The following is a 27,847-nucleotide window of genomic DNA, read 5'->3' on the forward strand; positions in this document are numbered from 1 at the left end:
GGCAAGCCCACTGCCATCATGGCCATCCTGATCCACAGCAACCCTGTAGTGACTCTACAGGACAGAATAAAACCGTTTCAAAGCGTTTCCAGGATGGTGAATCTTGGCAGGAGCAGAGTCTGTCATGCAGGTAGAAGGCCACACAGTTGGCAGCCTGACACCTAACTCACACTACCACCAGAGCTCTGTAGAAACACACGGGTCACCTCAAATTTCTAGAAGGCATCATATTTATAACATAAAACCTGTGAAAACCTGGAAGAGTCGAGTGCTGAAGTGAAAAAAAGACTCCCAAGAAAGAAGGGAGACACCACCGTCCACTAAAAAGTGTCCCAGAAAGGTGGTAAGACCCTCTCCCAAAGGTGGGAAACTTGTGAGATCTGGAAAAGCAAGGTGAGTCAGTAGCATTCTGCCCTTTCCACGTTTCACTGTCACCTCCTTTACTATCTAGTCAAGTCCAATGGAGACCACTGAGGCTGTCTCCCCAGCAACCATCTGGGGCCCAAGGGAAGTGAGATGCTGAGACTGCAGCGCAGTGGACGAGATAGGTGGGGAAAGAAGGAAGCCTGGTTGTGTGTTTCTAAGCCCAGAAAGAGGCCTGGAATGAGAAGCACCGAGGAACATGAGTTTCTTTCAGGTCAGCTTTGGGAAGCCCCCAGGAGAGGGAGAACGGCTGGCTATTAAAGGGAAGGCCTGTTGGCAATCAGCTCCAAAGTCAAGGTTACTGCCATCCAGTGGATTCCGACTCACAGTGACCCGGGAGGACAGGGTATAACTGCTCCAGTGGGTTTTTGAGACTCTAATCCATAATGGAAGTAAAATGCTTCACCTTTCTACCTGGGAGCAGCTGCATGGTGGTTTCAAACGGCTGACCTTGGGGTTAGCAGCCCAGCACCCAAGTCGTGAGGGGGTTAACTTACAGAGAAAGAACCCTTCTCCAGCATGTTTCTGGAACAAGTGCTATGCCAAGAATTGGAGGGGGGAGGGTGTGAAGGGGACGGGGAAGCAACACTAATTTTAGTAATCATTCATAATTAGAGAAATAACTTGGGTTTTCATCAAAAGCAGTGGGGAAAAAATTAAGTATTTCATCCAATGCAAAGTGAAAATTAATTCACCTCTTATGTTCCCCTTACTACTTATTTCTTCTGATCATGCTAGGACTCAATGGTGAAAATATGCCTACAATGTATCTGCTGGTATCTGATAGTCAAATCGCAGTAGGCATTGGTATAAACATGCCAATGGTTTGCCGTGAGGCAGCGGGTGTTTAACAATGTGAGAGGCGGCACCACAGTGGATCCTAAACTGGCAAAGTGGCAAGGAACCGGATACCAGTTCAGCAATAAGCTGGGAACTCAAGACATCAGACCAATAAAGGGCGACGCAGGGGAAGGATTACTCCCACTGTGTCCGGAGGAGGCCTGTAAGCCACATCTATCTCCCCAGACCCTCTGGTAGGTAATCTACAAAGCAGGTTGGCTGCTAAGCCCCAAAGAAGCTGAAGCCCAGCCTACTTAACAGCCCCAATTAGTTAACAATCAGGCAGGGGAGCTGGTGCAGAGAGCTAGAGGAAAGCATTCACATGAAACCATGATAAACTGGAGCTATTTAACTTGTGTCTTTAACTACAGAAATGTAAGGTTGAGTAAACATGACCATCTAAATCCTTTAATCCCACCGCTGACATTTATAGTGACTGAGAAGGATTAATCATTTTGATCTCTGAATCATTTTAAGTAGTTAATATTTAAAAGTAATAAACTTTGGAGTTGCAGTAATTAGCCAAGTAGATCTGATTAATGTTTCAGGGCTTTTTTTTTTGTTCTCTCTTTGTATTAAGACCTGATTCTCACCCCGCCCCCCAAAAAAGATATTTCCTCAGTACCAGTACGCATTTGAGAAAGCATGGAAGGGATTCAGATTCCTGTCGTTTCTGCATGATGACAAAGGTGAACAGGAACAGTAGAAATGAAGGGCTTGGGGTCTCACTGAAAATTCATAGCAGCACTAAATGCTGAATAGTGAGACCATATGGTCATATTTCTTTTGAAGTCTAGGATCAGTTCCCATGATTCACTATAATGGCATCCAAGACTAAACTAAGTCTCAGCCTTTAAAATTAAAAGCATTTTTCGATTGGCCCTACAATCCTCCTCTTTCACAATGCCCCATGTGGCTGAATGTTGGACATATTCACATTGTACAAAAGTACAAAGAAATAAGATAAAAATTAGAAGATTGAGAAAATGTAGTTTAGTTCATTTTATTTCTGAAGGATAATATTGTGTAGAGGAAAAATTGGTCATGTTAATCACATCGCTGGTGTTTTAATGAGAAACGTTATTCATAACATTTTTAAAACTGTCCAATGCTCAAGTTTTAAAGTCTCAAAAACTCGGAAGGCAGTTCTACCCTGTCCTCTAGGGTGGTTCTGAATCTGAGGCAACTTGATGGGAATGAGTTTGGTTTTCTTGGCCTTCAGCTACCAGGGCACTCTTAAATGACGTGCACGGCCTCCGTGTTTTACACATGGAAATGTGGACTCGATGCTTCTGATCTATGTGGGCACAGAGGAGATAGAGATACTTAAAAAGTACTGTATAGAAATTTGGGAAACCAGACCAGGTCCAGCCTGCATCACAGGGGTGGGGGGTGGGGATCTACAGACAAAGTTTGGACTGGTCCGGTCAGATTTAGACCTTTGATCTTCTATGTTCCTCTCTCCCAAGCACTCCGTTCAGTGTCCACTTTCCAAACGTGTCCAAATTGTGTTGTTTGGTTTTTGTTTGTTGACAGTGGAGTGTATCTCAGATGTGTTATGTCAGTGGAGGTGTGTGAAAGCTGTGTTACATGCTTTCCTGTGTTTCAGTAGCCGAACCTAGGATTGATGCACCTATAGGAACAGCACGTAGAATAAGGGGTTCGGGGTAAGGTGGGTACAGTGGTGGTGGTGGGTGGTGGTAAAAGGAAGCCGATATCAAAGAGTTCATATAGAAAAAGAATGGTTTGAAACTGATTGTTGTAGCAATTGTCAATTTTACTTGATGTGATTGAAATACATATTAAACCCAACTAAGAATAAAAAGTATTTGTAATATCAGTAATACTCCAGTAACAAAACTGCCCCAAAAGATGATATTTAAGAGCTTACAATGTGCCTTATATTCTACCTGGAAATTGAAGAAAATGTTTTAAAAGGAGGTATTTGTCTATGTGCCAATAACTCTTCACTCTCTTGTTCAGTACAATCCTGGATTCATTCTGCACGCGATTATCCGAATGGGGAAAAAGTCGTCATCCAGCAAAGCAGTACAGTGCAACAGCAGCTGAGCTGTTTTTAAGAGGAGGTTGTGGTTCTGGTTCAGGGGGAAATAATGTGACTGCCCTGGGCCCGAGGCTGAAATCTCACCCTGGCTGAAGCTGGAGGAAAGGAAGAACACCAAGCCAACCCCTCACCGCAGCCTTTCAGCATGCCTCGCGTTTCTCTGTTCCGATCGCTTACGTAAATCTTACATGCAGCGAAACACACAGATCTGAAGTGGACAAGTCTATGGTCCCAAACAAGGTAGCTCCAGCTTTACAAGCAATACCTTTTACTATAGATTCCTTTTGCCTATCTGAAAAAATTATGTAAATGAACGATGCAGTCTGCATTGTCTTCCGGTTTCTCTAGCTAAAATAATGTTGCCTTTCTTTTAGATTCGTCCCGTTGGTGCATTGATCTGCAGTTCATTTTCTTCTATTATTCTCAGCAGGAAGTCTATCCTGTGAAAATACCACAGATTCTGGCATCCACCCACCAGACCATTGGAATTCAGCCTGTGATGAGGGGCGCTGCTGTGAACCCAAGTTGTTACTTCTTTTACTGTGGGACCTGCTAGCTCTCAGGGGAAAAGTGGTAGGAGGGGGCAACCCCCCTCCAAAACACATTTTTTCAAAGCTATGTATTTAATTAATTTTTTAACAAAATAACGTTATCACTTCAAAGTACTCTCTCCATTATGCTGAAGACAATAGTGATTCCATTCTTGGAAACATTTTTCAAACTTCTCTCTTTGGATGGCTGACAGCACCTCCCTCATTTTGTTCTTCAACTCGCTGTCCCTTTATGCCCTTCTTCATTTATGGAAACAAAAAGAAGTCACTCAGAGCAAGGGCAGATGAGTTAGGTGCATGGGGCAAAAGAGGCATGCTGATTTTTGCCCAAAACTGGCGGTGGCAAAACCAGTCCCCATCTGGCACCAATCAGGCCTCTCTCTGTTGTACACAGTTATGCGATTTTCAGAACCTCGAAATAGAAGCTTGATTAACAGTCTGACCTGGAGGAATGAACTCCAACTGCACCATGAGTTGACAGCTTTGACCTCTGGGAAGTTGATGGATGTCCAGAATGAAGTTTGTCATCAACATTGTCCATTTTTGGAAATGAGAAAACTACTCGGACACTTGAGTTTTCCCGACAGCGCTGTTCTTGAAAGCTGTGTTCAGCATTACAACAGTGTCTGTGGCATTTTGCCAGCACAGGAAACAAAATTTCACAGTTGCAAGCTATTCTCTTAAATCAGAAAGCACAAAAAACAAGGTTCGAGTGAAACAGTTCTTATGAAAAAATCCTCTGTGACCAGAAAGAACCTTCCCAGGTGATGTCACTGGATGCCCTAACAGAGAGAGTTACTTGATGCTTGCCTTGTGGGAAAAATACATTCTATGAAAAGTCTACCCAGCGGAGCTTTGTTTTGTTTTGTTTTTTGGGGGGAGTAACCCCTTGTATTTGCGTTTTTATAAGTAATATCAGTTTTTAAAGCCATTATATTACACTATCATTATCAATGTACAAGAAAGTTCTCGTTGATCCTCATCCTTATCAACATTCGGTGCTCTTGACCTTTAAAATTTTACCCATTCTAGTGAATGAGTACCGGCACTTCACTGTGGTTTTAGTTTTCATTTCCTCGATGGCTAATGACGTTGAACACTTCTTCATGGGCTTATTTGACATCTGTGCACCTTTTTCTCATTAATAGGGATTCTTCACATGTTCTAGATGCAAATCCACTGATGTATATGTACATATGTGGCTAGTTTTTCATTTTCTTAAAAATATCTTCTGATCAACAGAAATCTCTAATTTTTAGAATGTCAAGATTATCCATTTTTTTCAATTTCTCTTTCTTACTTAATGTTTTATAAAAAAATTTGTGGCTCTCTAAGAAATCTTTCCCCACCAGTACAAAGACATTCAAGAATATTTTGTAGTTTTTACTGTGTGGTGAATAAAGTGGTGTATCAACTTAGCTACGCTGTGGTATTCAATAGTTTGGCCAATCCTTACTGTAGACTTGTTGCTGTGAAGGTGTTTTGTAGATGTCCTTAAAGTGTACAGTGAGTTGACTGTAAGTGAAGGAGTCTACCACTGAACATGTGATGGTCTCACCCAATCAGGTAGGCCTACGGGGCACATACTGAAGTCTCTAGAGAAGAAGGAATTGTCTCAAGACGCATCACTGCCATCAAATCAATACTGATTCATAGCAACCCTACAGGACAGGGTAGAACTGCCCCTGTGAGTTTTGGAGATAGTAACTGTTTATGGGAGTAGAAGTCCCTGTCTATCTCCCTGGGACCCGTTGGTGGTTTGGAACTGCCAGCCTTGAGGATCACAGCCCAACTTATAACCCCATGTGCCACCAGGGCTTCCTGTATCAAAACAGTAACATAGAAATCCTGTCTGAGTTCCCAATTTGCAAGCCCGTCCTATGCTTTTCAGATTCAAGACTGCAATAATTCCATTCCTCTCTCCTGAGTTAAGAGTATTCTGGTTTGTTCTATAGATTCTATACTTTCCAGCCTGTGCTTGCCCAGGTACTAGAGAAACAAATTCATAAACATGCATGTGTATAGAAGAAAGAGATGTATATACCAGAGTAATAGAATACTGAGAAAACATCCCAGTCTCCAGTCAAGATCAAGTCCATAAGTCCAATATTAGACCATATGTTCAATACCAATCTATAAATTCCTCTTCAGACTCACACAACACATGCAATGATATCAAATACTGGAAGATCACAGGCTAGTAGGTGGAAAGTCTAGTGGAACCAGGAGTGGAGGACGTAACTCAGCAGTGGCAGGGTTCTCCACGTAGTTCCTCCAGCTCCAGAGCTCTGGCTCCATCAGGATAGTTCTATGTGGCTTGTCAACAGGAATGTCTTGGAGGGGGCAAGTGTATGTCCCACCTCCAGTGTGCTATTTATCTCCTTTGGCGCCTCCAGGACACTAAGGTCATCAAGCTGCAACCTAATTGACAGGCTAAACTTCACCCCTTCATTCTTAATAGTCTCAATTTGGCAACAGATTATATAACTGCCACAGTCCATGACTTAATCACTGGTTTTTCTGCATTGTTTGGGTTCGTAGTGGAACTTAGAAAAATCAAAGACTAGAGTAGAAAAAGGATTGTATTTGTCTGTGATGCACATGAACTGGTGAAACTTTTAAATAGCTGAGTCTTAGCTTTCCTCATCTTCATTGTAACACACTGCTCTCAAGTCAATTTTGACCCTTTGTGACCCTATCGAAATGATGTCTCCCAAACACAGAAGTGTATGTAGAGGCCAAAGGGAGGCAGCTCAAACAGAAATGGAATATGAAACAAAGCCAAGGGCAACCACATCAAGCGTCCAAGGACCATGTCAAAATTATGAACATTTCTTGGACATCACCAGGCACTTTAACCAGGTGGAATGAGCCACTGAACCTGGGGGCTCAGGACTACAGGCTTAAAAGCTCATGATCAGAGACCTAAGGTGCAGCAAATGTTTTTTCCACGACCAAGGAAAAGACGAGAGAAGCAAACTGGAGATGCATGGACACAGTGCGCTGCACTATGGACCATGAGAAAACCAGCCTCCACAACCCTGATTGGAACTAGATGGGGCCCAGCTACCATTCCCAACTGCTCTGAAAGGGATCAGACTGGGAGGTCCTGGGATAACGTGGGAGAAAGACATGGAACAAGACTCAAATTCATCAGCAAAGGACTATGGTCCTTGCTCACCTTTTGGGTCTGGAACGGAACTCACCCCAGTGGCTCACTTTTCAGCCAAACAATAGATCGGTTTATAAGGGGACTAACCACACGATTAATGGGTGCGCTGTTTGGAATAACTGACTGTGTGGCAGCTTTTCCCTTAGGACAACGTTCAGCAGGGCGAGGACAGAAGGAAGTATTAAGTCAGGGAAACCCATGCAGGAGGGGATGGGTGACGTCACATTGCGGGGGTGGCAACAAATGGGATGAAACAGAATGTGTATGATTATCGAACGCAAACCTGATGACCTGTGAACCTTCACCCAATTTATAAGAAAGCATTAAAAATATAATTCCTCAAACAAATGGGGGACATCAAAGGATAAAACAAAAGACGTTGGGTCACAGTTTGAGTCACAAGGAACTTTGGTTTGTGCTTCATCCCAAACTACATGAGAAGCGCTCTTGCCTGCTCCGTCTGACTCTTCCCGCAAACAGCATGTCTGCAGTCCACCCTACATTGAAAACCAGCCTTCCGAACTGCCTGGACATCAACATGCTGCATGTGATTGTCTGGAAAGTTGTTTTCCCCTCGTGCCTGAAGCGTTAGGAGCAGCCGGCTGTGGTTCCATAGCTGGGGCTATTTTGCCGTTTCGAGTTTTAGTGATTTAAAATTAGCAGGTTTTTTCCCCATAATGCCCTTGTCCAAATATTATCTCAGTTAATTTTCTTTGTGAGAGTTTTTGGTTTGTTTCAGAAAGCCTGACTGTGCAGTGTGTTATGCTTTAGGCAGCTAACCACAAGGTCGGCGGCTCAAACCCATCAGCTACTCCATAAAAGGAAGGTGAGGTAGCCAGCTCCTAAGAAGAGTCAGTCTCAGAAACCCAGTGGGGCAGTTCTACTCTGCGCTACAGTGATTCAAGGAGTCAGAATCAACTGGAAGAGGTTTTGGTGTGACTGTGTCTTTAGTCTCAAACCTATAAAAATTATTTTGAATAAAACAATAAATTAGTCTTTCCCCCATTTTTTTCCAAAGTGAAAACATCTTAATTGTACCCCAAACCCTTTCACTTTAAGAATGTATTGTGTTAAGAAGTCAGTAAGGATCGGTAGCTGTTTCCCCCAAAACAGCGCCTGGGATGGCAGGATGGCAGGCCATTGAATTATCTGTAATTGGGCATGTGGCTCAACCGCCTTCTAGAGCATGTCTTCCCCGTCTCTGATAAAATAGGTTCAGAACTCCAACAGAGAGTGCCTCTCCTTACTATAGGAAACTTCCTAACCTAAGAAAAGCACTATTTTTTTTTCACATGAATGTTCAATGTGGGCGCCCAGAAGAGGAGCTACGTGGTGAGGATACACAAAATAGGATTGGCTCCGATCTGTTTTGGACGAATAGAACAGCTGACTGCGTTGTGCATTTTCTCTTTTGTGAACCGTCCCTTCATGGCTTTTTATCATTGGGTTGTTGCTCTGTTTTCAACTTGTGAAATCTCTTGGTAGGTTGGAACTGTGAACCTTTTATGTCCATCACATTAAAAACTTAATTCCCAACCAAATGACATTGTATATGGCATCTTTATTTACATATAAACTAAAAGCCAAACCATAGTTGCTGAGCAGTCGATTCTGACTCCTGACAACCTGTGTAAGTGAGAGCAGAACTGTGCTCCAAAGGGTTTGCTAAGCCTATGACCTTTCAGAAGCCAATCGCCAGGCCTCTCGGCCAAGACACCTCTCGGCAGAGTTCAGCGGCTGATTACTTCATCGTTGGTGCCACCTAAGGATTCCATGACATACAAGTTTTTTAATTTAAAAAAATTACTGTTAAAGTTCTCTTCAAAATAAAAAAAGGTTCTCTTCTGGGTTTTCTTATTCCATTAGATTATCTTTCTCCTTATAGTGTACATACAGTCTCTGGGGAAGGCTGCCCGGCTTCACAACTATGTTTTAAGGCTAGAAAGCATTAAAAAAAACCCCAAAACTGTAAGGATTTCTTCTTCCGGTGCAGCTAAGGATGTCCATATATCACAGTTCTGAAAAATGAGACACAGAAAGACGTCTCAGGGGAGTGAAAAGAAATAGCCCAATGCACGAAAGGACTTTTCACGTCTGTTTCCCTTCGTATTTCAATCAGGAATAAGAAAACAGAGCAGCAGTCTGGGGATCAGCAGGACATAAGCCGTATGCTAGAGCCAGGAGCACCAGACAGCGGAGGGACCTGGGTCCTTTGGGACATCTTTCATCCCTGGACTGGCCACCTCTGGACTTCCTGTTTTGCAAAGAAAAGACTCTCTTAGATGTTTAAGTAATTGATTTCAAAGCTGCCTCTACTCGTGGCTCAAGTCATTCTTATCTGATTCAGTCTCCTAAATTAACTTCTCGAATTCTTCAAGCTTTATTTTTATTTTTTTACATTTGACTTTAATCCATCTTCATTTATTTTTGAATACGCTGAGAGAGATGGGTCCAATTTTATATTCTTCCAGATGGGTAGCCAGTTGTGCCAGCACCATTTATCCAATCCCACTGAACAGAAAAACCATCTTTGTTTTATGTTAACTTTGCTCATATACCAAGGTCTATTCTGAAGCTTTAGCTGATTCCACTGATATGCTTGTCTTTATTTATGTCAAATATCATATTGGTATGATTTCAATGACCTCACAGTATTTCAAATAAATATATATAAAGGCTATTTTATCCCTATCATTGGCTTCTAAATACATTTGGGGACACCTTTTAGGCAATTATTCTACTTTAGGACCACTGTCCACATTTAAAAACAAGCGTATCTTTGGGAGTGTCTTTGGGATGATCTTGACTTCGGTGTCTTCATTTTGGGACAGCTGATATTCTTCCGAGTCTTCTCCATAAATGCTGACCATCTTTTGCTCGCTGTGTGCCTTTGAACCTTCTCTTCCAGTCAGCTTCAGGTGCGTTTGAAGCCCCATCGGCTCGCAAAGTTCCTCATTGGTGCAAAGGCTCAGCGCTCAGCCCCTAGCTGAAGGCTGGTTACTGAGCCAGCAAGGTTGATTTTGGAAGAGAGACCTGCTGATCTGAATTCTGACTTTTCAGGCCATCGAGCGCGTTTCTACGCTGCACACACGGTGGCTATGAAACGTGTACAGATCTCACATCGCTCCTGAGACTATCACAAGAGCTTCTATAGTATTTGTTGCCGTTGTGATGGCACATTTTTTTCTGACTTCCAAATCCAGCCAGTTATTCCTGAATAATTACTACAATTGCTTAATAATAGTAATTAACGTGCATCAGGCACCATTCTAAGAAGTCTGCATATATTAACTCATCACCACCCTACAGATGGAAAGCTGAAACACAGTCTACAGATCAGAAAATGGAAGCATCGGGACTTTAAGTAATTTTCCCAAGTAATTTATCTGGCCAAGATTAGGTAACTTGCCACTCAGCTGGTGAGAAGAGCCCGGTTCAAATGCAGGTCATCTGTATCCAGAATCTGCACTCTTCCAGAATCCGCATACTGTGCGATGCACACTGTCTGTGATGTCTACAGAATTAGCTCGTATCTATCCAAATAAAAAATTCACTGCCAACTTGCTTTCTTAAAAAATAGAGAAACATGCGAATTTTGTATGCGCCCAATCATATATTAAATAAAAGTATTCATTATAACTTTCCCATAATACATACCAGTGCTTTCGTTTTATTTTCTTATTGATATTGCTACAATGTCTTAAATAATTTCGAATAGTGACCAAGGGATGGACATGAATCTTTCCTATGTTCCTGACTTTAACTAAAATGGCCTTAGGAACCTCACCAATTAGAATGTGCTTTAATTTGGGGACTGATCATGTTAAATATGATCAGATTTGCCTTTCTTCTTGTTTACTTAGTATTGTTTTTAAATTACTAACGATGACTGTGTTCTATTCAAATGCTTTCCTCCTCTATCGATAGAATCATGCTTTTTTTTAAACTTTGATTTATTAATGTAATTATACTAACAGACTTGCTGACATCGAAACATCTTTAACAATGATTAGTTACTAGTCAGGTACTAATTTGGCCTAGAACATTTGCCTTTTTGTACATGGTTAGATTCTCATATACACATTTAAATGCTTGCACTTACTGAGAAGCAAATTTCGGTTTATATTGCTTAGCATGCTGGAGTCATATTTTGTCACTAAGGCTATGCCAATTTCATAAAATAAATTATGTGCTATCCATCTTTTTGAGGATTTTGAGTAGTGTTTGCCCACTGGACATAAGCTGCACTCTCTCTTTGAGAGTCAACATCCTAAAGTTCTTGTGAGAGAATTGATTTTGATAAGCTTTCTACATCTTCTGAGATAGTCATAAAGAATGATAAATTCTAAAATTTTAGATTTTTCAAATTTGTCAGGAGAAGTAGTGTCTCTTCAGTAGAAATTGCTCACTTTCAGTCTCATTCTTTTTTAGCTTTGTCCCGAGGGGCTTCGTATGTTATTACTGCTTTAAAAAATCAGGATTCTTTTGTTTGTTTTATAATTATAACTTCCTATTTGTTATCTCCCTCTTCCTGTTTTCCTTTGGTTTGTTTTCCCAACGAATGATTTTACTCATTTCTTAAGTTGTATAGAAAGTTCCTTGTTTGTTGTTTTTTGCTCCTTAAATATATTGCCTGAAAAGGCATTTATTGTTTGTCATGAAAATCTAAGTAGAGAGGTATTTCTTTGTTTACCTCTGTCTTACTTAGTTCTAATTTTATGAGATTAATAGTCTGCTCTAATTTTAAAAAATTGTTTTTCTGTATTAAATACACAATGGATTTTTTGGCAAACATTTAATAGAAATATAAAGATCAGTGTCATTTACACCTGAGAGCAAGAAACTTTGGTATCTGTCTTAGAAGAAACTTTAGATTACAATAATATAGTATCTGACTTTTTTCCCCCGCTTCTAGATGTTTGATTCTAATGGAAGTGAACAGAAATGTTCTACTATAGATGTATTTTAACAGCCATCCCTTTTTCGAAGGAGCCCCAGTTGAGGAATGGGTTCATGCTGTGACAGCACCAGCTTATCTGTAGGAGAACAGTGAGGCGCTCCGCTCCTGTCAAGAATTTTACACTCTCGGAAATCCACAGAGGTAGATTTACTCTATCCTACCGGATCACAATGAATCAGGATCAAATTGATGGCAATGAATTTAGAAATGTTTAAAAATCTCTTTTCCTAGTATATTTTGGCTTTATAAATTTATCTAAAAGTAGCTATATCGTTAGCACCTGGAAAGTACTAGACTATTTATTGCATGTTGGGTGTTCAAACCCACCAGTCACTGCACGGGGGAAAGAGGAGGCTGGGTGCTCCCCCACATATTTACAGCCTCGGAAAGCCCTATGGTGGGGCGCTATGAGTTAGAAAAAGCACTTGATGGCCGTGGGTCTGGTCTGTGATCTAATTGTGCAAGGTCTTCAGTGTGAGCATATTCACCCTCGACAGTGTGCTTCTGTTGTGGACAAAATGGTTCTCTGTACCTTCTTCAGTGTTTTCCACAGTAAAAACCAACTTTTCTGATGTAATCTTATTACTCCTGCTTTCTTTTTGTTTATATTTACCTGATACCCTTTGCCAAGTTCTTTATTCTCAGTCATTCCTTATGTTTTGAAGTCTGCTTCTCATTAGTATCATAGAACTTTAGAAGAAAACAATCAAGTAATTTGTGCTTTTGACAAAATTCAGTACCTTCACATTTCATAGAGTAATCTAGAAAGGCTCTCGCTCTTACTTCATAGAGACTATGGCATTCTTGGTGTTTTCTCTCTATTCTCATAGATGCTTTTGTTAATTGGTCAGATTGCTGTCACTCAGCACCCCATACCCCTGCCAATTAGGTGGGTCTTCAGTGCTTCTTTAAAAAGCCCTGGTTGGTATTAGCCATCCATCATATGGTTACTGCATTGGGAACGACAAATCCCAAAAGACTGGTATTAGCTCATCAGCAAATAGCACAGTTAAGCTATGTCATGAAGCGCACTGCTATCTGAGTTAGGATATCTGTACACGTACAAGGGCATTCAGTCAACTCAACTCTCACTCACATTTATGCACCAAGTACATGCAATCAAGATGTAGTGATAATTACCGGTGCTTAGAATGTGAACGTTGAAAACTAAGAAGAAAGCTCAGAAGTTGGGAAATATGGTCTTGGCTCTTGGTTTGTGGTCTTTTATTGCAGTTTACCCTGTGGTGCATCTTAACCTTTCTTTCTGCTGTTTTCTAGTGATCACTGTTACAGATGAGAAATTCAATACTAGTCTTTTTTTTTCTCCTTTCTAATATCACCACCACCATGACAAACAATAACCATAAAGCTACCTTTTTATCCTCTCTAAAATCTATTATCTTACCAAATATCTCTATGCCCCATTAAAAAAAATGTATATGCTTAGGTGCATGTCACATGAACTTGTGTATGTTTGCTTCTCAATTATGCATTTAATTTTGTTCACTGTTTTGAGTTAAATCTTCTATTTGGTCTTAAAACAAAATGAAACCAAAAAACCACTGCCATTGAGTCCATTATGATTCTTTATAACCTTATATAGTGTTTGTGACATTGTAAATTTTTACAGGAGTAGACAGCTTCATTTTTTTCTCACAGAGCAGCTGGTGGGTTTGAACCATCTACCTTGCAGTTAGCAGCTCAATGCTTAATCCACAGTGCCAGCCACCTGATTAGGTCTTTAAGAACCATTCATTAGGTTCTCAACTACAGCCATCCACTGTATTTCAATTAATCTGTTAGAGCTTTAGTTTGTAAATGATAGATTTTTGTTTTGAGGGCTTGCTCTTTGTAAAATGTATTATCTGCACTGAATTTTTTGTAAGTGGTCTTGCATAATTTTTGTTTGGGTTCCAGTTGTTCTCACTGTTGCTCATTTTCGTTAGCAACTCCCTATTCTGTTTGTTCTGCATCCTGTCCCATATCCTGAACGCTGGGTGCCATTAAACGTGGTCATGTTTTCCCTGGAAGCCGTGGGAACAATGTCAAGTCCTCTTCTATTAAAAAGACAATCCTTTTTTTGTCTATTTCCCTAATCGGCACTCTCACAGCATCAGCACAGAGAAAATGCACCTGCTTAGGTTCCCCAAACTCAGGAGAGGCCGAGGAAACTCTCTGTCTCAACATTCACTTGAATAAAAGTCCATAGTGGCGTGTGGGGCAGCCCAGCCTTTCCACGGATCTGGGACTCCACAGTGGTCTCCCTCATATTCATCCTCAGGTTTGTTACCTCTATGCCAAGGTCTTGTCTGCCTTAAGTGGGAGGTGTTCTTGTCTTCTAGGACCCTAGTCCATAAACAGCTCAAATGCAACCTCACTGTCATCAAGTCAATGCAGACGCATAGCGACCGACCCCCTCCCACTGTGGGTTTCTGAGACTACAACTATTTCCCCGAGTAGAAAGTCCAGTTTTCTCCCGCTGAGCTACTGGTGGTTTTGAACTGCCAACCGTGATGATCACAGGCCAACGTATAACCACTGCACCACCAGGGCTCCATCCCATAAACAGTTGCAGTTTCCGAACCTCACAGGTAGTCCCTGCGGGTCAGCACTGACAGGATGGCAGTGCGTTTGGGTTTGGCTTGATTGAAGTTACATGTTCCCACCATCGCCCTTAGGAAAGCTGCTTCCGAAGTTTAGTATCCCATGGCATTCCTCCATGCTGCCCCTTCTCTGAAGGAAGACTCCACGGCGGTCTATTCATCTTCAAAGTCAGAAGGGCAGTATTACCCTAACACAGATGACTGGCTGAATGCTCAACCCTCGGGGTTCGGACTTTCTTAGAAGTGGTTCTTTTCTGGATTACTGTGTGTGGACCTCACTTCGTTTCAAAGTTCACCTGCACAGCCAGCACTTGATAAGCATCCTCACTAGGTCAAGAGCACCGCGAGAACGCGCACTGCACAGCGAGCTTCAGCAGAGAAAGCGGATCTTTCATTGGATCTCTTCTTTAACACGGTGGGATGGTTGGATGCGGCTGGTCCTATGAACGAGGAGCTAGGACTCTGCCTAAGACCTGAAGGGATGCAGTTGCTTCAGAGAAGAATCACAGAAAAGAGCCTCCACGAATGCTCCCCTTCCCCATCGCACCTACAGAGAGCCCCACAGCTGTAAAAAGAGCAACCCTTCCCTCCCCTTACCCCACCCCACCCCCCGCCCCGATCAACCACATGACAAGAGCTCCAAAGAGAGAAAGAGATCACGGGAGACCTAGTCAGCCTTACATATCACCATGAAAACAAAACCATCCCCCTGCCCACAGTATCTAAATAGAACATGTAATTGGCATAGTATCTCAACAGAACATGTAATTCACCTACTAATCCGGAGTGCTTTATAAAATGACTATAAAATCAAGTTACAGGAATAGGCCATAGAATTGACCAATCAAAATAAAACCATGATATTTCTGGGTTTTCATCCGCTGTGTAATTGCATTAACGGGGTCTCTGCTTAGCCCTCGCTTCGGCTGAAGCTGCCTTTTTCCTGTGCTATTCAAGGTCGAAGTGGAGGGGGTTGGGGGGACCACAAGTTGTTCTACTCCGTGGACAAGCTAAATTAGCATGATTCTTTGGAATGGTTTCAAAGATCTTTGGCTACTATTAATATTTTTCATTTTCATTATGTGTATGATGTCACGAGCAATGGCAGGAAGCACATTTTATCAATCAAATAATTAATCCCAAGCATCACAGTCTGTGGGGGTGGGGTGGAGTAGGGGGCTGACATTTGTCAGGTTCAAAGAGAAGGAGAGCCTGGGAGGGCTTGTCAGGTCACCTGCTCAAGAGAAACCCAATCTGGGAGCAGACTTTCCCCACTCACTGCTCGCCTCGCCCCACTCGGCCTGCCAAACCCGCTCCTGTGATCACCCTACTGTGCAGAAAGTGTGCTCGCCTCTCCTCCACTCCCATCCAGCCTATCATAAACTCACACCAACTGTATTTCCTAAATATGCCTCCAGTGCTCGCATATCTCTAGCAGCACCAAACCCCCCAACAAAGCAAAAACAAACAAAGCAGGTGTCATCTGTTTGATTCCAACTCAGGGCCAGCCTCACTACGAAATCATGATGACACTGAATTGTGAGTTTTGCCTTAGACACCAGCACAGACATTAGACAGCGGGGGGTGCGAGGGGTGACCAGCCTGAATGGAAATCCGAGTTCAGCTTCTTCTAGCCAAAGGATCTTAAGCCTCCCTACGATGCAAAGATCACCATCTGTGAAAGGAAGACATGATTGAGGTGTCCTTCAGAAGGTGATGTGCGTGTCGGATAGTGTCCATAACCTGCATGCGTAGCCTGCTGCGCGTGAGCAACCAGTCCACCTTAGCTATGGTAAGTAGCTCATTCCCTCTGGAGATTTTAATAAATGAAAATATTTGCCTCGGGAATCACATGAGTGAATTATAGCACTGTCCCTCCCTGTGCTTTCCCTTCCATCTCTTTTCCAAAACGAGTTCCCACTCCTCCATGCCGCTGCTGCAGACAAAGGTCTTCATCACGTCCCCTTTCTTCTGCTCAGTTCCTTCCTCAGGGCATGGCTTCCCAGAGCTGAGCAGTAGTACTATTGGTCCCTAGGAAGTTCAAGCTCAGGGTTTCCACAGACGGTAGCATGGAGTCAACAACAGCCTGCCTGGATTAATGCTGCCTAGGGGGTGACAATTTCAGTTTGCTATTTTTAGCCTGGTTAAGTATCCATCCATTCTGCCAAAACTAAATGCTTGCTTGGGGTGTGGATGAACTTTCCCCATGTATCAGGCCACATGTGCTGCTTTGTGGCTTCTAATAGTATCCCCATGTAGTCCCGCCCCCCACAGGGCAGTAAACGGCTATTTTTGTGACAAAAAGCACAACTTCACACTGAGTCCAGATTCCATGCATTACCTACGCTCTCTTTTTTAATTGGTGCAAAATGTACTCTATAATGTATGTCAGCTGTGAAGACCAGATGAAAAAAAAATGGGGCAGAGAATCATAATGCTATGTCGTCCCCTTGAGTACATCCCTCGAACATGTGTTGTGCGCTAGCTTAGGAACCGGAGGAACAATGTTCAATTGGCTCATCTCCTTTCATAAACTATGATATCGGTAATTAGTAATTCCAGGGTACTCTGGTGGCCAAGTGGCTTATGTTATGTGTTGGGTCTGCTAATCACATGGATCAGCAGTTTGAAACCACCAGCCACGCTGTGGGAGAAAGATGAGGCTTTCTACTCTTGCAAGGAGTTACAGTTTCTGGTTCCCACCAGGGCAGTTCTACTGTGTCCTTTGAGTCACCATGAGTCAGAATCAAATAGATAGTAGTGGATTTTTTTAAAATTTTGAATTAGTAACTCGTGTTTAGAGAGAAAAGTCACTTAGAAAAATCACATGCATTTTCTTTGACCTAAACGGGTTTGGATGAGTGAGTTGTATTTCACACCAGTTCACATGGCTTCCCACAATGCAGAAAAAGAACAAGGAGATTTTTCAAACTCTGGAGTAACTTGACACATTATTAATTTTTATAATGTCCCGACCTAATACCAGACTGCTGCTCCCATGGTCATAAGGTGGTTGGAAAAGACTAAACATCATCGATACAAGGAGGGGCCTTCAAACGCCTCATGCAAAGATAGCATTAAACATCATGGATGGGCTTATTTTTTCTCAATTTGCTTCCCAATTAAATTAATGAAGCGATGATAAATTCTACATAAGTGGTGCAGTACAATACAAATGTGAGAGAATTTCAGTTTTATTACTTATAGTTGTGCCTATATTTCAGGTTGTATTAGAAAAAAACCCAAAATACAACCATGTCCCCCTTTAAAATAAACCACTGTCTTAAAAGTGTGGAAATTGGTCGGTTTCAGACAGTGAAGCAAACGTTATAGACGGCCGTATTCCATTGGTGGAATAGACAGGTAGAAAACTGAGTCCAAAAATGTTCAATAAGCCCCAATAAAATGATTTTTTTAAGTTCAATGAATAAATACGGGTGATTTTTTTAAGTTCAATGAATAAATACGGTGGACTATATCATGGGAAGGAGGTATAAAGTACAACTTTCATGTTCCAGGTTGCCTGGGCGGAAGAAAATTATACCCTTCCCAGTGCATGTCTTTGAGTAAAATAGACACGGCTGGAAACTGGGCTGGATGGGACATAAAATTATCCAACATGGCACTCGGGGCTGGAGGGGAATTCGACCATGGATCGGCGGTCTTGTGTGAATATCTAACATCTCCGGGCCAGCAGTGAGGACATCACCACCAGAATACAATCACGTCCCCACAGAGGAGGGAAAGCGACACCTAAAATTCGCAACATCCGCCCACGCCCTGTTTGACTAGAACTCTTACCTACCTTGTCTGGTGTACTCGTCCGCCTCTCGGTGGACCAGATCCTTTACCCGGTTCCCGTAGAGCAAGCGCGAGGAGTCGTGGTCAAACGCTTTCAAGGTCTCGCTGGAACTGTAGGACTTCTGGGTAGGAACCCTGCACTCGTCATTGTCTGCTGAGGAGTTGGTGGACCGCCGCTCTTTCTCTCGTCGGCTCTTGGTCAGGGAGCAATAAGGCCTACGTTCTTTCACATCCATACTTCATTCCTTCTGGGTGCACATCAGTCCTGCTCGCTACCAAGTATGCTCAGGGTTCAACTCTCATTGGTCTCTCTGGAACGACACAAGGTTGAGCACGATGTCAGTAAAACATTCACTTACAAACCCACCACACGATGGCCTTCTCCATCAGCAGCGTGCTGGCAAACAATCAGGACTGCCTATCTAGGGAACTGGTTTTTGGAAAAGAAATTAAAATTGGTAAAATTGGTGTAAAATACGCTTATCACCAGAACCAAAGGTACATAATCTGTTTATGAGAGTTCACACTTTCTATTAAAGAGCGGCGCGGCAGAGGCTTGTCTAACGAATTATAGCTGATTCTTCACATGATTACAACCACAATGAAGCTCAGGCTCCAATTTCAGGACAGAAGCCAGCTGAAGGTTGGCTTCGCTCTTTCGTTAAATTTTTCACAGTGCAAGTGTCCTCTTGCACCATTGTCTGCATTCACAAACGAATCGCCTTTCCTGTGCTTACAAAAATGTATACTATTTTCTTCGCTTTTTAAAATAATCAATCAGAGAAAATTGGGAGATGCTTGGAACTTCTTGGAACTCAAACATTGCATTGAATATTTTATTTTAATTTTTTTACAAAGAGGGTTTTTTTTCTTACAAGGGCATGATTTTCATATTTTAAGAACACAAATATCTTGAATTGTAGAAAAGCCAACCTTCCTCTCCTACCGTTCCTAAAATGAATTTTCCACTGTGAAGTATGGATCGAATCAGTATTACCCTAATCGTTAAGGCATTTTGAGTGACTAATCCAATAGGTTAGTTTTTTGCGAGTTTCACTTGCAAATGCTAGTGGCAAGAACATGTTAGAAGGAGGAAGGCGCTTTTATTTTGCTTACTTCTCTCAGAAAAAAAAACCAAAAACCTCCCTGCCACTGAGTGGCTTCTGACCCACAGTAACCCTACAGGAGAGAGTAGAACTGCCCCTGTGGGTTTCTGATATTAAATCTGTACAGGAAGGCCAAGGCTCACCGTTCATCCATAGAGCGGCAGGTGGTTTTGAACTGTCAACCTTGCGTTAGCGATTTAATGTGTCAACCTGCCAGGTTTGCCCCGGACTCCTTTCTTCACTTAGCCACTCCCTCCTCCCTGGGTTTGCTGAGCTGATGGTGGGAAGGGTGGGCAGAGAAGACTGATGCGGAAGATTAGACCTAGAAGAGGGAAGTTACCCAGAGCTAATCTGAATGTTAATGTTCTTCTCTCTTTAATCTCTCTCATTTTGTCCCTCCTTGTCATGAACCCTGAGCGATGTACCCGACCCTCCTTCCCAAATTCCCTGGTAATTTGAGAGCGCTCATAGCCAACTTGAAAGGAGTGACTTCCCTTGAGCATCGGGTCTTCTTTTTGGCAGGAGGACCTTAGGGCACTGACCCCTATTCAAATAGTTTCATCTCTTTCCAGTCCCCCTCGCAGCGTCTCCCTCTCTTCTCCACCATTCTCTATCATGACACACATCACACTCCGCTTTCATGTGCTTCCAACTTGAAGTCTAGTTGCCAGAGCAGAATCTCGCATGTCGACTCAGCTGACATCTGAGGTGTCAACAAGTCTTGATTCGTTCTGTGCACCACATATGGAACGCGTGTATCTTTCACGTTCTCTCTCCTGCCGTCCTCTATTCAGCGCGAAGAAGAATGTCTAGACTCTGCACAAGAATGACCCCAATTCCAGAGCCTATGCTTGCAAACATTTGGACCGCACCTCCTGCTACCTCCTCAACCAGACGAGCTCCTCCCGTCCCCACATTGACAGGAGAGGGCTGTCTCTCATGGGTTCCACAGTCCTTTGCTACGGAATTAACTAAGCCTTGAAAAATAGTTGTTAATCTTTTTCCTGTCTAAAGAACTCACTGACATTGACACCAAATTATAGTGACCACGTGGAATCAGGCAAAACTGCCCCTTTGGATTTCTAAGATTGAAAAACTTGATGGGAATAGAGAGCCTTGTCTTTTTCTCTCGGAGGAGCTGGGGGTTTCAAACTGCCGACCTTTCAGTTGGCAGCCCAATGCATAACCACTATGCCACCGGGGTTCCTTCAGTGGGATCATGTATCTTGACTTCTCTACCTTTTACTTCTTTTCCACTCATCGATTTAAAGGGAAGAAAAAAATTTTTTTCAAAGGACCTCTCCTGTCACATTACTTTCTTTACCAAATGTGCTACTAGCTCTTACTGGACGTGGTCTTACTCTTAAAATACAGAAGCCAAACAAAAACCCAACCCAGCGCTATGGCATTTCATTCCAAAGCTGTAACTCCTTAGGAAAGCAGACGCTTCATCCTCCTCCCGCACAGAACAGCTGGGGAGCTGGAGCTGAGGCTCTCAGCGCGACTCTACCTCGCTGGGGCACCGCGGCTTCTCTGAGTTCCACTGTGCGCGTTTCATTCTATTTTTCTGTCACGTTGGATCTTCTGAATATAAAACGTATTGTCTTGACGGTACAGTTTCCATGATGCAAATGTTCAATATTGCAAATGAAATCAACATGTGGTCTAAAGCATAATAGTGTAAACATTTTATGGTAATTAAGGAGGCAGTTTACCGAGGCCAGAAATTAACATCAGTTAAATGTTAATAAATGGCAGGTAAAGGATACTTTTAGAAATCCTGGAGCTGGAGAGGCTCTCTCCAGCACTAAATATCTGAATTTTCTGTGTCTCTAAAACAATTCTAGCATGCCACAACGCATCAACAAATAAGAGTCACCTGTGTCATCCAAGGGAAAGGCAATTTGATCCAAGAGACTCTAAACAATACAAACGTCCTTTGCATCTGCCTTCCCATCATTGTAGATAGTTTAAAATCTTCAAAGATTTCATTTACACTCTAGTTTGTGCAATTACTGATCAATTCAATATGACGTCACCAGGACCTTTTCTGTGCGGCCTCCATCACTCTCGGCTGAAGCTGAGAAGGTGGAAAAAGGCAAGCTGCTTAAAGAGCACTAAGTTGGTGGGACACTTTGCTGGTGACCGCACGGTCATGTGCCAGTGAGAGGGCCACCGTGTACATAATCAGCATGAAGCACTTAACGAACAGCACACTAACTGCATCAGTAGGCGGGTCTCTGAACAACAAGGAGAGCTATGACATGAAGCACCATGGTGAGGTAGTGGGCTACTACTGGGCTGCTACCCACAGCATCAGCTTTTCGAAACTACCAGGTTCTCCTTGGAAGAAAAGATGAGGCTTTCTACTCTTGTGAAGATTCACAGTCTCACAAACCCACCAGGGCAGTTCTGCTCTGTCCAGCATGGTCACCACGAGTTGGAATCGACTCAGTGGCAGTGAGTTTGGTTTGGTTTGGGTATGACAAAGAGAGTTACCAAAATGTTTGATTAAGCTGTGAGTTAGTTAGTTTATTGTGCCAAACTGGCCGATAAACACATGTGGGATTAATTGAAGGGCGGAGGGATAAATGGCTCAGTGAGCCTCGCCTTTTTAGTTATAGGGGCTCTTGCTTTGTGATGGTCAGACCAGGGTGCAGCTGCCTTAGCAGTTCCCTGCTTCAGCTGGCAAGGCTCACTTCCTGCGAGACATCCCCGATGAGAAGCCACAAGGACCTACCCTGATGCAGCCCTGGGTGCTGGAGCACCCTTGTGGAGACCCCTGCCAGTGCTGAGATGCTAACACATTCACTGAGTCAGCTTTCCTCCTGCAGTTGGCATCATCGAGTCTGTTTTGTGAGACGGAGGAGGACTTTGTGGATGGGCGTGGGACATATGGGTTAATGTTGGACTTGTGGGCTTGGGCAGCACTGAGTTGGGATGTTTGCTTGATGTGCACTTACCCTTTATATAAAACCCTCTCTTACACAGGAGTTTCTGTGGATTTGTTTCTCTAAAGTACCCAGACTAATATAAGCGGTCTACAGTAACAAGATGGCAACAACAAGCTCAGATACCAGACAGGGCACTCCCACAGAAAACATTTTGTTGTGAAGCAAATTGTATGGCTTGGCTCCTTTTCTCCTAAGACCTTGCAAAGTACGTGAATGAGTGAATGAAGAAGTGAATGCAGCATCCACTCTGCACACGTGGACTCATCAGGAGTTGGAAGGGACGTGATGGCAATCGACAGCAACATTGTGATCTTTATCCTCCGGATCATATGCTGTCTTTAAATACTCAGATTGGCCAGAGAACTGTCCAAATGCACTGTCCTTGAGACCACCCTGACTCAGGGAGAGCCTCCATAACAGTAGAACTCCTCCCATGGAATACCCGTGGCTGGACCTCTTCACAGACGCCCGTGCCGCCACACCTTCTTCCACGATGCCACCGATGCGGTCAAACTACCAACCTTTTCTTTAGCAACGGGGCACTCGATCCTCTGGGCCCCCAACGGTCCCTTTGCTTCCTAGTACGCCCTTACTTCTAAATCATTTCTCATTGTATTTTTAAAATGTAATCAGATTTCATTTGTAGTTGTATACCTTTAAACCCTTTTATGCTAATGACTGCAATGTATGTGATCCACAGCAAACATGCCTGAAATCAATCGTAGCTCTGAAAGTTACATGGCCTTATAGATCTTCGAAGACACTGGCAGGAGAATGGACTGCCACAGCTGAAGGTCTAGAGAGCCTGTCGGTCAGACTCACTCATGCTTCCATTCTTACCTGTTTTCTGTAAGAACGATCATCCTCAAAGGTTGCCTTGACTATGTCCTGCAGAGAATGTCGTCCTATCTGTATTCTAATTTGGAAAAGCTCACTCACAATAATGCGCAAAATTCTGAGAAACGCTAATTTAACTCAAACACATTTTAGCTCAAAGACCCAAGTGAAGCTTTTTATGCAAGAGTCAGGAGTGCTCCCTTTTGTGACTGACAATTCCTATTCCCTTCATCCAGAAGCATTCAGTAGGTGCTCTGGTGTGCAGTGGGCTGTGCATTAAGCTGCAACCACGGGGTCAGCCGTTCAAACCCACCAGGGTCACTATGAGTCAGAATACATTTGAGGGAGATCAATTTTGTTTTCTGGTTTTGTAAAATCATTCTTCATGATTCATCACCACTTACATTAATAAAAGGAAGTGCCTATGGAACAGTGGTTAAATCACTCAGTTGCTAACCAAATGGTTAGCAGTTCAAACCCACCAGCTGCTCCAGGGGTGAAAGAAGATGAATGGTCGGCTTCTGGGAAGATGTCTAGAAACGGGAAACCCTACGGGCCAGTTCCTACTCTGTCCTTGAAAGTGTCCCCGGGTTGAAACAAATGTGATAGATTTGGGATTTCTCGAGTGTGATGTTAATAAACTAGAAATTACTACTTTCTGTTTCATAGGAGTTTCCATTTCCTTTCGGGACTAGCTGGCTATCTTCCATGAATCAGGATTCAGTGGGCGCTCCTGGTGGCAGAGCAGATTGTGGGGTGGGGTGCTCACTCCAATGTCAGCAGTGAGAAACCGGGGAAAGATGGGGCTTTCCACTGTCATCAAGAGTGACAGTCCCAGACACTCACGGGGACACTTCTAGCCTGTCCCTGAAGGTCTCTACGCGTCGGCATCGACTTCACAGCAATGGGTAAGTACACACAGAGACAATTAACTGCTATTATTCATCTGGGAGACATCTTGTTTCCTGAGAAAACTTTACCTGTCAAAGAACTAAAATACCGATGGACAAAAACAAAATTATATTATGTTGACATTTTTATAATGTGAAACTCAAGCGTCACTAAAATCCATGCATAACTAATAGTTTCAAATAGAATCCAAGAAGATCTAGCCGGTTCGTTTCTGGCACCAAGTTAACACACAAATAAACGTGTGAAAAGGTCTACAAGGGGCGTCTCCTGTGAGCGAAGGAGACGGCGCTGGTGGAGAAGACCCAGGTCTGAGACAAACCTGAGAGTACTTAGTGGCTCAGAAGTTTACAACAAGCCAGGGTACTTTCTTTAAAAACGACAGGAAATAAAGAGAACATTTAAATGTCTGCGTGCAGCCAAGATGCAAGATTAGAAGCTGGATTTGCTCTCCCTCCTAAAATAACAGCAAACACGATAGGCAGAATATAAGAGAGTTTTTCATGTAGACATTGATAGCAGCAGGAAAGAACAGTGATCCCTATGAGATTGGCAGATGAGGGGGAGAGGGGGTAGGGTGGGGTGAGCCCTTGATTGTCCCAGCTTAGTGTCTTGAGAGAGTTGTCAGGCTACATCACAGGGGAACCCAGGCAGAGCCCAGCCAACTCCCTACGTGACAGAGGCAGAGCTGATGCCCCAGCATAACGCCACGAGGAATTCAAGAGAGGACCGTTGTCTGTCCTCACCAGGTCCTTCTCTAGAATGATGCACCGGCCACCTCACAGCACTTCGCATGCAGGACCTATGTGAGCGATTAGAGCAGGCTCTCTCCGTCTCGGCACCTGTGACTGAGTTTGTGTATCAAGTAATTCTGGTTGAAACAAGCGGCATCCTGTGAATGGTCGCATGCCAACAGTGTCCCTAGTTCCTGCTCACCACATGCCTCTCCGGTGTTGACAAATAGAACTCTCTCCACATATTACCAAATACTCCCCACGGGGGAGAAGCACCTCATTTAAAAATCACCGAATTCCAGAGAGTAGTTTTCAGAGCACACGCAATGCCAGGAAGAGGGGCCGTTCCCATGCAAACGTGAAGATGTCCGATAGTCACTACACAAAATGAACCACACAGAGAGAGGTAGAGACACTTCCGTGACCTGTGGAAACCGTTCCAGATGCCAGCACAGATGGATGTGGAATTCCTGATGGAAAGGACGGGATTGCACTGAAAAAGGTCTGCATAAGTAATAAAAAAACACAGCAGAATAAATAAACAGAAAGGAAAACTTCCAAATTTCACGACAATGCTAAACTCAGAAATCCAAGCTGCTCAAAAACCCAGAGCACAAGAACTATGAAGGTTGACATCAAGCACTTGAGTATGATTAAAATTATTATTAATCAAACTGTTCAGAACCAGTCTTAAAGAGAAATGACACATTACACGCACACATGGCACACACTTCTAATCATCTTCTGAATGGAAATATGGTTAGTGAGAAGAAAGAAGAGAAATCACTTTAAAGTACTAAGAGTACTAGAACTGGCATTAGCATGCTCAATGAAAATATCTTCAGATAATAAGGGCTAAATATCTAGGTGTTACATATAAAAATTGAAAAATTCATTACGATTAGACTCTTTTTAAAAGAAACATAAAGAAAGCCATGCAGGCAGAAGGAAATGACTGATAGACAGACACAGGAGTCCAGATAAAGAAATAGAAGCCGCTGGAAAAGGTAACGGTATGGTTAAATATAAAATAAAATGTACACATATCGAATGCCTACAGCCTCTCAGTCATGGTGAGAGGTACTGGGAATGCACAGGTGAACAAGACACAGACTCCACCTCTTTCAAGCTGAAAGGAGAGACAAACGTTTTTTAAAATTACAATTCAATTGTCATAAATGTGGCAAAAATACAAACTGTGGAAAGAATAGAGCATGGGCTTTCAGTGAGACTATGGGCCCAATGACATCTCAGCTAAAACCATGCAATAAACGATACTTATTCTAATTCTGTATGTCGCAAGGGATAGGGTTGCCCACGGAGCAGGTCAGGCTAATGAAGTAACATGTTCAAACAAATGCCGCGCGGCAGGGAAAGCTTGGTGGACAAACGCCAATGGGGCGGAGGCGTGGGGAGCGAGGAGAAAGGGGTTTGCTCGGGCCAGAGGGACCGTGGGAGCCAGATGCAGGGCTTCATAGGACATGTTAAGCCGTTTCATCCATATTCTACTAGGGCTGGGTGACCACTGGAATTTTAAGCAGGGCGGTGACATTAACAGATGAACTGTATAGAGAGATCCCAAAGGCTGAAAAGTAAAACCTAGAGAAATGAGAATTTAGAGAGGAAGTCGGAAAATCTGTGATCAGATTTTTGCAGCAATTCAGGTAAGAGAGGGTGATAACTTAGAGTAGGAAGCCAGACATGTTAGCAGAGGTTTAGAGAAGGGGGGCGTACTGGGGAGACCCATCGAGGTGGCCTCTACAGGATGTGTGGCACCCCGAGGCTGAGAGTCAAGGAAAGAACGAGTTGAGCAAGCTCTCTGGGGCTCTGGAGCTGGGCACCTGAATGATCACAGACAGGCCGACAGGTGCTATTCCCTAAACATACACACCGTACACTCCCAGTGCGTTCTAAGTTTTAATCATAATCGTATTGGTATAGAATTCACAGACCATGCCATCAATGATTTGAGTATATTTAAAATGCTGTGCAGTCAGCACTATGATCAATTTTAAAAATGTGTCTTCATTCTTGTTAGCACCCCGTACTCCCACAACCTCCCCTGTCATAGCCTGAAGGAATTATTCATCCAATTATTGTCTTTATGGATCACCTATCCCGGATTTCAAATAAAGAAAATAATATATAGTTTAAACCAAACAATAACAACCACAAAATAAAACACAAGAAAAACCTCAACCCAATAGAAAACAGAATAGAAACTAGAAAAAAATTTTAAAAGGGGAAACAGAAATATGTTACATTTTAGTCTAACTATATCCATGGTGCTTCTCTTCCCCGGGCACTCGTTCTGAGCGTGAGACTATTCACATCCCTTGCCAGTGGTCCCAGGGACCTCACTGGGGCGTGATCTGCATGGGGTCCCTCAGGTGGATTTGCGGCTGTCACGGTCCTCCAAGTCTGCAAACCGGCTGTTCAGAAGTTAAGCTCCAATATGATTCCTTCATCTGATCGTGGATTTGATTATTTACAATCCTCGGATCACATAGACTGGAGTGTACCTTCTGTGTGCACTCACCTGACACCTCAATTCCATGGCTGTTGGTTTTCAGACCGCAGATGCTATTCTTCCTGAAGACCGCACCTGGTCTTCAGCAGCGCTCATCTCTGGAGAGACCCTTTCAGGAGGGCAGGGCCACACCACACGAAGTTGTTGTTCTTAGGATTACAACTAAAAGAACACTCCAAGTCTACTTGGATATCTAAAATTTATATCTCCCTGTCCCACTTTAGAGAAAGTATTATCACCTTAAGTAGCCTCCATGACACATATGCTAATCCTAGTAATAGTAGCATTAATCTAGCCAAATGGATAGATGTTAAAGTGCTATTGGGAAAAGCAGAATGTATATACATATATACATACACACA

General features: G+C 43.0%; 1 protein-coding gene across 6 annotated transcripts in view; it reads right to left on the minus strand.

Moving 5' to 3' along the window:
• TENM3 (teneurin transmembrane protein 3) overlaps positions 1–27,847 on the minus strand; it is a 710,639-nt gene that overhangs the window by 508,416 nt on the left and 174,376 nt on the right. For all 6 annotated transcript variants that reach the window (XM_075556851.1, XM_075556855.1, XM_075556853.1 and 3 more), the window contains exon 2: positions 18,420–18,726. In XM_075556851.1, the coding sequence (XP_075412966.1) occupies positions 18,420–18,651 (232 nt within the window). In that variant the 5' untranslated portion in view covers positions 18,652–18,726. The remainder of the gene's footprint in view (positions 1–18,419; positions 18,727–27,847) is intronic.

Source organism: Tenrec ecaudatus, chromosome 8, assembly GCF_050624435.1.
Source record: "Tenrec ecaudatus isolate mTenEca1 chromosome 8, mTenEca1.hap1, whole genome shotgun sequence".
Classification (NCBI taxonomy): Eukaryota; Metazoa; Chordata; class Mammalia; order Afrosoricida; family Tenrecidae; genus Tenrec; species Tenrec ecaudatus.